The 12757-nt window shown below is 36.7% G+C and overlaps 1 protein-coding gene across 2 annotated transcripts in view; it reads left to right on the top strand.

Moving 5' to 3' along the window:
• Positions 1-12757, top strand: part of IQGAP2 (IQ motif containing GTPase activating protein 2) — a 265034-nt gene that overhangs the window by 205127 nt on the left and 47150 nt on the right. For both annotated transcript variants that reach the window (XM_017640236.3, XM_073234963.1), the window contains 4 exons: positions 6125-6208; positions 7374-7445; positions 8104-8173; positions 11651-11859. In XM_017640236.3, the coding sequence (XP_017495725.3) occupies positions 6125-6208; positions 7374-7445; positions 8104-8173; positions 11651-11859 (435 nt within the window). The remainder of the gene's footprint in view (positions 1-6124; positions 6209-7373; positions 7446-8103; positions 8174-11650; positions 11860-12757) is intronic.

Here is a 12757-nt window from a genome sequence, read left to right as displayed (position 1 = left end):
ATGTTTTAAAACTCCTTTGTCATTTCTTTTCTATCTAGAGAATTTCCGTGAGCGATTTTTTAGGATACATCTGCAGATGACAAATTCTCTTAGATTTCTTTACCTGAGAATGTCTTCATTTCCCCCTTAATTCCTGAAGAATAATTTTACTGGGTACAGGATTTTGAGTTGACAATTCTTTTTTTCCCACCAGTTGAAAAATGTGACACTTCATTTTTGCCTTCAAGGTGTCTTACGAGAAATCCACTATAATTTGTTATATATGTTTTTTCCCTACAGGTAAGGTGTTTTCTCTCTTACTGCAGAGAGAGAAAATCTCTTGAGAGAGAATCTTGAAAGCAGTGACAGAGAAATGGCCATATTATTTTTTAATTAAGAAATCCCTGGTAAAATTCCCTATGTTTAAGAATGAGTGAAAAAAATCTCAAACAAAAAAGCAAACTGTATATTAAAAAAAGAAATTGTTGTAAAATATAAATGAAGTAAACATTTAAGGATACCTTAATTTCAGGAGATAAGAAATTTTTATACTGAAGCTCCTTTGTGCTTGCAAGAAATTTAATAAGATATGGACCTAGTGAAACAAGACAACACAACAAAAAAGATAACTGAGAGCTACAGAGAGGAAGAGAAATAATGACCTCATAGAACGTAAATGAACTTATAACAGCAGAATTCAGAACAGACATGAAAAATAATTTTAGAAAAAAATATGACAAACACCAAAACATAGTAGTGGGAATTATTAAATTACTGAACTTCAGGTCAGAAAGTACCACAAGCATCTGGAAGAAGAAAAAGAAACAATCTTCTCTAAAGCAATTTCAGATTGCCAGTCTGCAGACTGAGAGGCAGGGAGATGACCTAATACAAAAGTCTATCACATGGTTTTAATGTAACTGACCACTCTTACAGATTGTTGGATTTTTACCTTCAAGTGGAGAGGGAAAATAGATAAGTGTATAGGACTTTCTTGGCTTAGAAATCACATAAGAATTTGTGCTTCAGAAGGTACCATTGGTAATTTAAATGTTACTCTCTTTGGTGCCCAATTACCAAGCAAGGTCAGATTTTCTAGAAATTGACAATTACAGTCTATAATACAGAGCAGTAACCTGTGAGTCTAGATATTTTGAAAGACTCCTTGGTTACAGGTGGATGATACAGAAAAATGTACTCATGGTAATAAAAACACAACTAAAAGATAGCTATTATGAATTTTCCCATAAGTTCTCATACAGTCAAGAAAAGGAGATTGATATTTTTATAAATGCCTTTTGTCTCTGACTGCCTATAAAAAGCTGAAATGGCTTTATGGTTTAGAATTTTTATCTCCTCTTGCATCTTTATCAATAGCTCCTTCCTTCCAACTTTATATTCATAATTGTTGTTAATGAACAGCCTCAAATTAGAAGAGCCTGCAGGCTCATGGCCTTGCACACAAGTTTTGTTAGTACTGAATAAGAAAAGCCAGTCCTGATGGAACTAAAACTAACAAACTGAAAAACAATTGAGAATTTTGACAAATTCTGCTTCTTCCTGATGTTTTAAAACTCCTTTGTCATTTCTTTTCTATCTAGAGAATTTCCATGAGCAATTCTTTTAGGATACATCTGCAGGTGACATTCTCTTAGGTTTCTTTACCTGAGAATGTCTTTGTTTCCCTTTAATTCCTGAAGAATAATTTTACTGGGTACAGGATTTTGAGTTGACAATTCTTTTTTTCCCACCAAAAATTCTATACCCAGCCAAGTTGCCTTGGTTTGGAAAGGTAATAATAAAACATTTGTAAATGTAAAAGGATTCTGGAAAAATATGAAGAATCAGTAAAGATTTGAAACACAAAATAAAATGTCAAGGAAAATATTGCTAGTGAGCCTTACATCCTTAGTATATTAACAATTAGTACAGAATGGACATGTGGGCTCATTGCACCAATGCAAGAATGCTTCAACATTAGATCATCTGTTACTATGACAGATCACTTATACAGAATGTCTCTGAATTTGAGCTAATAGAGATTAATAGTGTTTCTGGAGTTCAGATAATTCCAGAAAAGCAGAATGAGAAGTTAAACTAATCCCAGTATTTTGTTTGTCTTTCAGTTTGGATCCTGGAATGGGGTATGTAATATCTCATTTGCAGTTCTGTGCTTTAAAACAGTGTTACCTACAAAAACATGAACCACCAATAAAAGCCATTACAACCAATACATTATTAGTTAGGTTGCCATGGAAGCCAGTCACCCACAATTAGTTTCCACTTCCTCTAGTCACTGTCAGCATTTATGAACAATAGTTGGTGACATCAGCAGTTTTTCCCATCATCTCAGAAACACCACACTGACAAATCCCATGGTGGCATTTTCTAAATGGATGGGCAATTAAAAGTCCTTTATCTTTGTTTAGATCTTCGTTACAATGGAGCACATACCAGCATTGTCATTGTCTGGAAGCCCCACTAAGACCTACTGAACCTTAATTTGCATCTTAAGAAGATCCTCAGATAATTTTCTATACACAAAGTTTGAGAAGCACTGTGAAGCTCACTTCACTATTAAACCCTCACATAATTGATCTTCCTCTATAATTATCACCGTAATAGCTAAAAGGAGAAAAACCATGTGCTTATTTCAATAGTTAGTTCAAAAGCATTTGGAAAATTTCTAAAGGCCTTTCCTGAATTTTCTATTATGATTGCATTGAAGCTTTAGTTTGAGGAGATTGGCATCTTTACAATAATGAACTTTCCATTTCCATAATTAGTTTATTTTTGCATTCATTAATCTGTCCCATCATACAGTGTAACAGTTTTATTGCTTCCTATTTCTTAAGTTTACTCCATTATTTAAATTTTTTTGATACTGTGAATGTTATCTTTATTGTGTTTATTTTGGACATACAGAAAATTTGTGAAGTTCATTTATTAATTTTACAATTAATCACCTGGAAAAGTTGTTAGTTTTAATAGTTTTCTAGGTGGCCTTCTTGAATCATAACTACTTTTTATACTTCTGATTTTTTTAAACCTTGTAACCTGCCAAGGAATAAATTCATGACTTTCATGGTATAGAAAATTACAAAATATTGGGATTAGAAACTATTTGGGCTCAACTCCCACTCTGGGAAGATGGAATACAGCTACTTTTCCCTATTTCTTCCTCTAAATAAAACTAAAACCCCAGGTATAATATATAAACAAACATATATAACACTTAGAAAGATGAAGAGAAAAAAAACAGACTGGCTCCAAACTTTGAGACCCAAGGAAGAACACAGAGATTAGTTCTCTGGTTTTCTTTTAACCTCATATATCCCCGACTTATTGCTCAAGTGGCCAACAACTCAGAAATGCCAATGGGTACAGACAAAAACACTCCAACAAAAGCCTGTTCTCTTTAGCTAAAGGACTAGGAAAGGTGCAGCCCAGCAAGACAGAAAACTTTAAGATAATAACCCCACTGTTATAGCCAAACACCACAGAAAAAACTGTAGCCGAACACCATCCATGCCAGCAAAGGCCAAGTGGGGAGCCTAGCCTTCCACCCTTGCAGATTGTAACAAAGTGCCCAGATACCTGTGGGGCTGGATTTCCATGCCCACAAACAGTAATGTAGCAACCCTCCCTCTCCCTGCTGGGCAGTGTCAAAGGATGCCTGGTGTAGTGTCAGGACTTTCATCACCATCCAGTAGTAATGAGGCTACCCCCACCTCCAGCCTTCCAGTGTTGCAAAGGCCACCAGGACCACGTGGAGTAGTAACAAGGCACTCCTATCCTCCCAGGCTGGGTGGTATCAGCAGAAGCGTGGTGGGTAATTGGAGCTCCCCCTACCCTCACAGTAAATGAGGAACCCTTCCTTACCTCTGGTATCAGTACAGACCAGGTGGAGAACCCAGTTTTCTACTCCTACTTATAAAGTAGCACCCCTCTTCCCTTGCCAGAACAATGTCGTGGAAAGCCACATAAAACAGAAAGATTAAATAAGATTGAGTCTCATCACATCATATCCAAATTGTCCAAGTTTCAACCAATAATCAACATTCTAAGCACTAAGCAAATTAAAACTTTAATTTAAAAAAATCAATAGATACCAACCCATAGATGACAGAGATATTATAATTATCTAACAAAGATTGTAAAGCAACCATCATAACATGTTATAATAAGCAATTATGAACACACTGGAAACAGAGGAAAAAAATAGAAAATCTCAGAAAACAAATAGCTGTAAAAATCCAAACAAATTTTGGAACTACAAAAATACAATAACATGTATAAACTCAATGGATGGGCTCAATAGCAAAATAGAGGGAACACAGACCTGAATCAGTAAACCAGAGATAGAAATTACCAGATCTGAACAGAGAGAAAGGATTGAAAGAATAATGAAGAGAGCCTCAAGAGAGCTGAAACTATGACAAATGATTTAACATTTTTGTGATCAGAGTCCCAGAGGACGGAAGAAATAATGGCTGAAAAGTTCCAAAGCATGGCCAAAGACATACAACTACACGTTCAAGAAGCTAGGCATGGACAGTGACTGTAGTGGGGTGTGGGTGGGGACTTGGTGAGGGGGGGAACCTGGTAAACAGTGTTCTTCATGTAATTGTAGATTAATGATAGCAAAAATAAAAATAAAGAAAGAAAGAAAGAAGCTCAGCAAAACCCAAATAGGGTAAACTCAAATTCACACAAAGTTGCATCACAGTCAAACTTCTGAAAACAAAAGACAAAGAAAAAATCTTGAAAGCAATAAGATAGAAATAACATCTATAGGGAGAAACAGTTCTCATGTTAGAAGATATTTCATAAGAACCTATGGAGACCAGGAAAAAATGGCACAACATTTTTAAAGTGCTGAAAGGAAAAACTATCAACACAGAATTCTTGATCCAGCAAAAATATCCTTTATGAATGAAGGAGGAAATCAAAGGCATTCTCAGATGAAGGAAAACTAAGAAATTGTCACCAAGTTCTTCTAGGCATTAAGTACAGACTGTTTGTATAGAACTATATATTATTGTTTTATGTTTTTCTTTTTTTGTGAACACATATCACAGCATGTCTGGTAAACTACAATTTCCTTTTTCTCTTAGTGTATCTTGGAGATTATCCTATTACTTAAGACACAGAACACTTCCAGTCAGTATATGTGATTCTACCTCTGTCTTCTTAACTGCCTTGAAATATCCTTCAATATAGGTGCAATCAGTTTATCTAGCTGTTTCCCTATTTGTAAACATTCTGCTCTATACACATTTTTGATATTACAAACAATGCCACACCAAAAATCCTTACATATCATTTTTCTACTCAGGCGCTTGTATTTCCATAGGCTAGATATGTTGAAAATTAGAAACACTAGGTGAAAGACTAAACAATTTTAAATTTGATATTGCTAAATTCCTGCCAAAAAAGCTATATACTCTTTTGTATGTCTCCCACCCTCCACTCCCCCAACAATGCTTTTTTTGTCCACTATTTAGCAAGTGGATAAGATGACCACTTTCCCAAAATTACTCTGCTGTTGCAGGCTCCCACAGGCTTAGAGCCACTCCACATTTTTTGTATGTGTTCCTGCATTTTTATGGAATTTTTTTCTGTGTTTCCTCCTTCAGTCCAATTACAGCTGCCTTCTCTCTTCTATGATCCTTCATAGTATTTTTTATCCCTATGCTGCCTTATTTCTAACACTATTATGGACTGTTTTAAAAGTGAGTCACTTGTTGGACTAAAGATATTTACTAGTCATTATTTTGAAGCATCTTATGTTGTTACCAAATAATATTAGCACCCAGTTCTTCTCTTTGTATATTTCAAGGCAATCCTATTTTATAATTACTACTTGCCACCCAATTTGTGAAATCGGTAAAGTGGAAAACTGGCCTTCTACTGAGTAACTCCTTTCCTGAGCTTGGAACAAGCCTCAACTGTGAGCTGGTCTACATGGCTTAGTTTAATGTCCATCCCAAGATACAGTACCCATGAGAGATTTGGAAGGGAGGGTCCCTGACAATGTCCCAACTTGATATCTCCTGAGATGTGCTGTGTTCTTGAGCTTTCTAAAATAACCTGTGGGAAACTGTTGCACATAAGTAATTCTGTAACTCACTATTTTCCACAGGCTTTTTGGAAGGGACATAAACAACGGACAGAATATATGTGCAGGCGGCAAACATTCATTGATAATATTGCTTCTATTATGAAGGTAAACATCCCTTCCCTTCCTAGCTCATCAAGTGCTTGATTTAAACTTTTCCCTTCATTTTAGTTTTGTTTCTAGAATACAACCTGTAGAAGGAATATGTATGAGCTGTGAAGTCAGAAGCAAATCCTCGGTTTAATTCCCACCTCCATTACTCACATAGCTGGTCATCTTCAAACAAGTCCATTAAAACACTAACTGTCTCAGATCCTCTGTGTCATTATGAGAATCAAATGGTGTAAGAGCTTTGTAACCAATCAATTCTCTTTCTCTAGAAAATCCAAATAGGTGACTTAAAGTATGGGGGAAACCCAGCTTTATTTCATGTTCCTCTTAATGTTTTCACTAATAATATTTAGAATGCTCAAACTTACCAGTACAAAACTGTAGTTGTGAAGCAAATGCCAAACCAATGACAGGAAGAAGTAGAGCTAAGAGAGTATCTGTATGTGGCTGAGCCAGTCCAACCCAGCTGTCACCCCGACTAATAGCTCTGAGTTAGAGAAAGACAAGGCACTGGGGAGCCCACTCTCCAGAGCTGAAGCCAACAGACTATACAGAAATGAGCTTGGAGACAACTTGGAAATCCAGATGAGAGTCAAAAGAGGGAGGCTGGATAGAGGTTGGAATCACATGCAATTGGTTTAAAAGACTTTTAAACTGTGAAGATAGAGAATGACATGGTCTAGATCATTGTGCATCAGCTCCTTAATGTCCTGTGCTCACCGTGGAACACATGCCTAATCCCTCAGAAACTGTTGGCCACCATTGGTTCCTCATGAGGCTTCTCTAGATGTTTTCCTATAAAGACCTAAAGATATTGGATATAGAAGGGAGGTTGGAAGAAACCCTGGACATAGTTTAATTTGATTCCCTGACCCACTGAAACTCTCAGCAAAAGAGCTGCCTTCTTGGTTTTTATTTATTGAGATTAAAACAACATGACACACAGCTACATCACCTTCCCCACCATAATGTGTAAATTACTTTGAACCCCGAGGAGAAAAAGCAATGAAAGAAATAGAAGATGAAGATGAGGCCTTAAATGTTTATTATTTGGTAGGTTGCTCATTTTAATTTTTTTATCAAATATCAATATTACTTTAGACTACATAAAAAGATATTAATGTTGTTTGGTAATTGCCTCTACTTCTCTACTTATTTTTAGATTCAGTCCTGGTTCCGGATGTTAGCAGCACGAAAAAATTACCTTGCACGACTGCAGTATTTCAGAGATCATGTAAGACACACATGTGGATTTTCATCCTGGCTGAGAAATAATTAAAAGATTCCTTTGTTGAATGTTAGCACTGAATGATTTTTAAATGATGGAAATGAACAGTAGGAGACAGAAAGAGGTCTTAGAACTCATTGTGATAATATTTGGAGGCTTTTTATTTAGAACTCGTGTTCAGCATGAGGCTTCACCAATCAGGACTGGACAGGATATGGGTGAGAGGAAATGGATGTGAGCTAGTAATGGCATAGAGAAAAGATGCAAAAGAAGTGTTTTCTACCATTGCTTGTAAAGTTTTTCTAACTGCTAAAATTAATTTTTCAGTAGAAGTCCACAGGAGGAATTTTTTTCAGAATATTTAAAAAATAAATATGTGAACGTAGATGGGATAATCCAAGTTTGGTGCTAAAATTCTTTTCCGTTTTTAGATATTTTTATTTAAACAGTCCCCATACAATCTTGTTTATACTTTAGCTAACTTATCTGACCCTTTCTTCAAAGAAAATGCAAAAATAAACATTGAATACATCACATCTAAATATTGTCAGTTCTAAATAGTGTTCCATTCTTAAATACTGTCCATTCTTAAGTAGTTCTAAATTCTAAAATAATAGAGGAAATGGGACTTGTAAAGGTCATGACTAGTCTTACTCTTTTGCAGAAAAATGAAATTGTGAAAATCCAGTCACTTTTGAGAGCAAGTAAAGCTAGAGATGACTACAAAACACTGGGTAAGTGTGAGTACAGGTCTTCCTCAACTTATGATGGGGATGGATTCCAATAAACACCTCATAAGTTGAAAATATTTTAAGTCAAGAATGCATTTAATACACCTAACCTACCAAAGATCATAGCTTAGCCTAGCCTCTCTTAAACATGCTCAGAACATTTACCCTAGCCTGCAGTTGGGCAAAATCATCTAACACAGAGTCTATTTTAAAATAAAGTGTCAAATATCTCATGGCATCTCACCATTATAAAGTTGAAAAATCATAAGGTGAACCATCCCAAGTTGGGTACCATCTATATTCTGAAATAAAGTATGGATTCCTTCTAAACCAGGCAAGAACAAGTTACTTCCACCTTTGTCACTTCAGAGGCTGCTCCAAGAACACCCTTTGTTTCCAATAGATACTGATCATCTCAGGCCCCAGTTTCTGAGCTGGTGCACAAAGGAACGTGTGATGACAGAAAATGGGCCTTCTTAATTGTAGGTGGAAGGACTAAATGGAGCTGACATGATTTCTTCTTCAAAAAAAAATGTAAATGCTGATATTTTTATATTAAACTTGAGGTACAGCAGGACTCTAAGGCAAAAGAGCCAGAAGATAAGCTTACATTTGAGCTATAGCTGGCCTATGATTTTTCCCCCTCATTTTGAAAATAAAACACATTCTTATAAGAAATTTTGGAAATATGAATAAGACGGAAAAAAACACATGGTCTCATGTCCCAAAGATAACTACATCTTCCTGTTGTTTCATCCTAGGATTTTCACAGTAGCTGTGGGTTTTTTTTTTCTTATACCGGTATACACCATTTGTACAAAGTTTGAAAACAGCAAAATAAAATAAAAATCATCCAGAAATAGGATTCACATTTTGTGCTGTCCTTTTACAGTCCCATCTCTGCATATGTTTGTTATCCTGTTTTTTTCATAGTGAAGATTATTCATTATATGCTGAATTTTTAACATTCTAATCACCACAAGAACATGTGATAGATTAAGAACCAGTCCTAGGTTGAGAAGAGCCTGCTGTGATAAATTTACTAGTACTGCCCAAATTTTCTATATCTTTTGTTTAGATCATTCAAATTCATTTTGAGAAGGCAAAAAATTATTACTTGCCGCTCTTAGTAATAAAAATGGCCATTATGTTGTCTCTAACTCTGCCTTCTTTCTTTTTAGGAGGAAGTAAAAATGTAATGTTCTTACTCCTAGCACATTGGCTAGTAAGGAGTTTAGCTAATGCCCTTCCATTAAAAGACTTGAGATTTTTAATGTCTTAAATGTTTAGATTTTTAAAGTCTGAAATTAAAAGACTTTAGACTCTTAATGTCTAAAGTCTATCTGGACTATGGGCTGAAGTATATGGCTCAAGAAAGATCTTCTGTGGTACTCGTTAAGGAAAAGCCCAGGAAGCTTTAGAGGCCAGGGTCTGCCTACAGTCTGCAGAATCTACTGGACAATGCCTCATTCCACTAGATCCTAGAACTCAATATGCCAGCTGAGTAAGAAAGGATCAGCCGGTCTTCTCAATGCCATACTTTTCCACTTCTGAATTAAGGAGATTCATCTCTCAGTTGGTAGATACCATTAGCCTTTTGACAAGAAAGCTAAATATAGGGGGTGGTTTTCTGAGCTCTTCCACACTAAAACAGGTTTACTGTTTATTGCCTTTGCACATGAAAGACTATTTAAGAATACAGTGCACACAGGCTGCTTTTCATTTCATTCTAGTAACATGTTTTTGTGGGTAGTTGTGGTAATGCTTTTCACTTGGTTGCCTTTTTTTCTTAAGTACTAAGACAAAACAAATTCCAGTTAAAAAATTAAGATGATATTATGTTAAAGCAGAGGAGGTAGATAGAAACCATGTTAGTGAATAAGTTAGATCTAAGCTACTCTGGGCTTTGGCAAATATGGAAAAAAAATCTCTTTTCTGAGTCTGCCATGATCCGTCTTCACCTGTCCCCTCTGGAAAGGCATTGAATACATTTAAGCTTGGAAGGTGCTTGAACTGTAATATGGCCACTTGTAAGTGCTGGTTATGAAGTGTTGTGGTTTATTGAGATTAAAATACCACAGAGTGACTCCCACTTTGAAGATATCATGATATCTCACATGAAGATATCAAAAAGCCTACCATTGATAGGTGAAACATTACATTTGAACCATAATAATTAGTAAAGCTAACATTTTATTTGTTTCTAAACTAGCTTGTTGGCCCATACATAGGATCAGGAGAGAGAACTTAAGACCAAATGTGATGGCCCATGTTCTCTCAACTTAGTACATATGAGCTCTGAGGCACTGCTCAGGCATTTTCTGAAATAGTCATGTCATTAGCAACAGCTTTACTAGAAATGGTAGGAAAATAAACTTACATATGCTTCAGTAATCAGGAAATGGTGGGTACTGTCATCCAAGATAACTTCTCCAATAGAGACCTTCTGAAGTACAGAATAATAATACAGATAACTCTAGATTTGGTTGTTCACACAGGATTCATGCTGTTCATTATTTGTGGTGTTGGTTTAACTCTTTATATCTTGAGTGTCAAAACATCACAGACCCAGGCTGGAAGGAACGGGGCCTTAGATGTGAAGGAGAGGATGGTGACTGAGGTTGCCACAGCTGGGCTAGGCTCTATCAAGTCATCTTTGTATTACTGTGTGTAATCATTCAACACTGAAGGTCCAGACCATTGATTCTTATAGTTCACCCCGAGTAGACCTCACTAAACACCTTTAAAAAATATTTTTTTCAGAAGTTAGAGTTCCAGGTAGTTAAAGCATAATTAATAATCAAGGCACTTAAGGAAAGCCCTTCTAGAATTTATATAGATACCTCTCTCAACAGCTGAAGCTGGTCTGCTAGGTTCTGAGTGCCCTCACTTGGTCCAAGCAGAAAGAACATGAACCAAATTGCAATTTCTAAAAACCATTGTATTTCTGCCAGTAGGACACATGTTCCTTTAGTCATTCTTTCAGCTCAAGGTTGGCCTTATGGCTCTCCCTTTGTTGACCTTCCTTAATTCCCCTTTCATCTAGTTACTGTTCACTCCCAAAGGTCTTTTGGACTGAGAAAAACCACTTCCACCTTCCTGCAGCAAGAACAGAAATCTCTTATCTGGCTGAGCCACAGTTGTCAGGGTTGAAGTTACTTACATTAACATCCGTTCCCAGGTTCCTCATTAATAAGGCATGGATAGATAGAACTTTATCAGTGCATGAGTCCGGGAAACAGTGTGAGAAAGGGCTGATAAATGAGTATTCGATAACTAGAAAATAGGCCAGACATGATCAGTGGTGTGCATTTATTGAAATTATCAGTTACCTTGTCCAAATTTTACATGGGGCAAGAGGATTTATTCCAGAGACCAAATACTTCCATTGGTACATCTTTATGTAAGTGCTGGTTTCTTCCCTATTGATAATAATTCCAAGCATGCCTAATTAAAGCTTTCCTATTCCTTTCCCTGCAGTTGGCTCTGAAAACCCACCATTAACAGTAATCCGAAAATTTGTACACCTGCTGGACCAAAGTAACCTGGATTTCCAGGAGGAGCTGGAGGTTGCACGATTAAGGGAAGAAGTGGTGACCAAGATCAGAGGCAATCAACAGCGGGAGAAAGACCTGAACCTGATGGACATCAAGATTGGGCTCCTGGTGAAGAACAGGATCACGCTAGAGGTCAGTGGTTTGTGGGGCTTGTGGCTCCCTAAAAGGGATGTATTTGCTCACAACACATCCTGCTTGGTCCAGCTAAGCTCACTGGCAATCCAGAATGAGTTGTCCAAAGTTCATTTACCATTATTCTTACAAATCGATGCTTTTCAGACCTGAAAGACTCTATGCCCCCCTTTTGGTAAAGCTCCTTTACCACTTTCAAATGAAGTTTACATGAAGTAAAACCTACTTACGTATGTACCTCCATAATAAGACTGAAGCCTTTATATGAATATAAAGAAGAAAAAGTAATGTAATAAAAAACACATATTTCCACATAAAAATACACGGGCCCAATGCCAGCGGAAGATGTGATCAACTTGCCCAAGGCTTGGGCTTCTTCACAGAATAACCACAGATTGAGAGAGCTACAGAAAGCTACAAATAGCTACAGATGAGATTGATCAGGGTGAGTTGGTGAAACAGCAGGTGACTGCATTTTCCAAAAAAGAAAACAACTTCTTGTGCAGTTTGGAATAAGTAAAGTGTGGTCTCCCCAACAATTCTGACACAGAATTGCAGCCCTAGAAATTTCAGTGTCTATCAAAATTGTGGGGGAAATGTATTGTGCTTATATGCCAAACAATTAGATTCTGGGCTAAAATAATTACACACAGAATTGTGACCTACATGAATGACCAGCAGGACATTCAAAAATACAACCATGCAAAATGTAAACAGTTACTTATGTGAGACCTTACAACAAATTGCTGGACAGCAAAGCATCTGTCACCCCTAGCCACCACCCACTGGAAGCCAGTGGAGCCCTCCAAACATTAAGATGTTAAAAAACACCACCATGCGTTTCCACATTGGTTCCTACAGAGTGGTACTGCCCCAGAATAGCCTCTAAATAATAATG

Source organism: Manis javanica, chromosome 1 (assembly GCF_040802235.1).
Source record: "Manis javanica isolate MJ-LG chromosome 1, MJ_LKY, whole genome shotgun sequence".
Lineage (NCBI taxonomy): Eukaryota > Metazoa > Chordata > Mammalia > Pholidota > Manidae > Manis > Manis javanica.
Note: the sequence above shows the minus strand (reverse complement) of the source record. Positions and strands in the feature narration are given on the sequence as shown.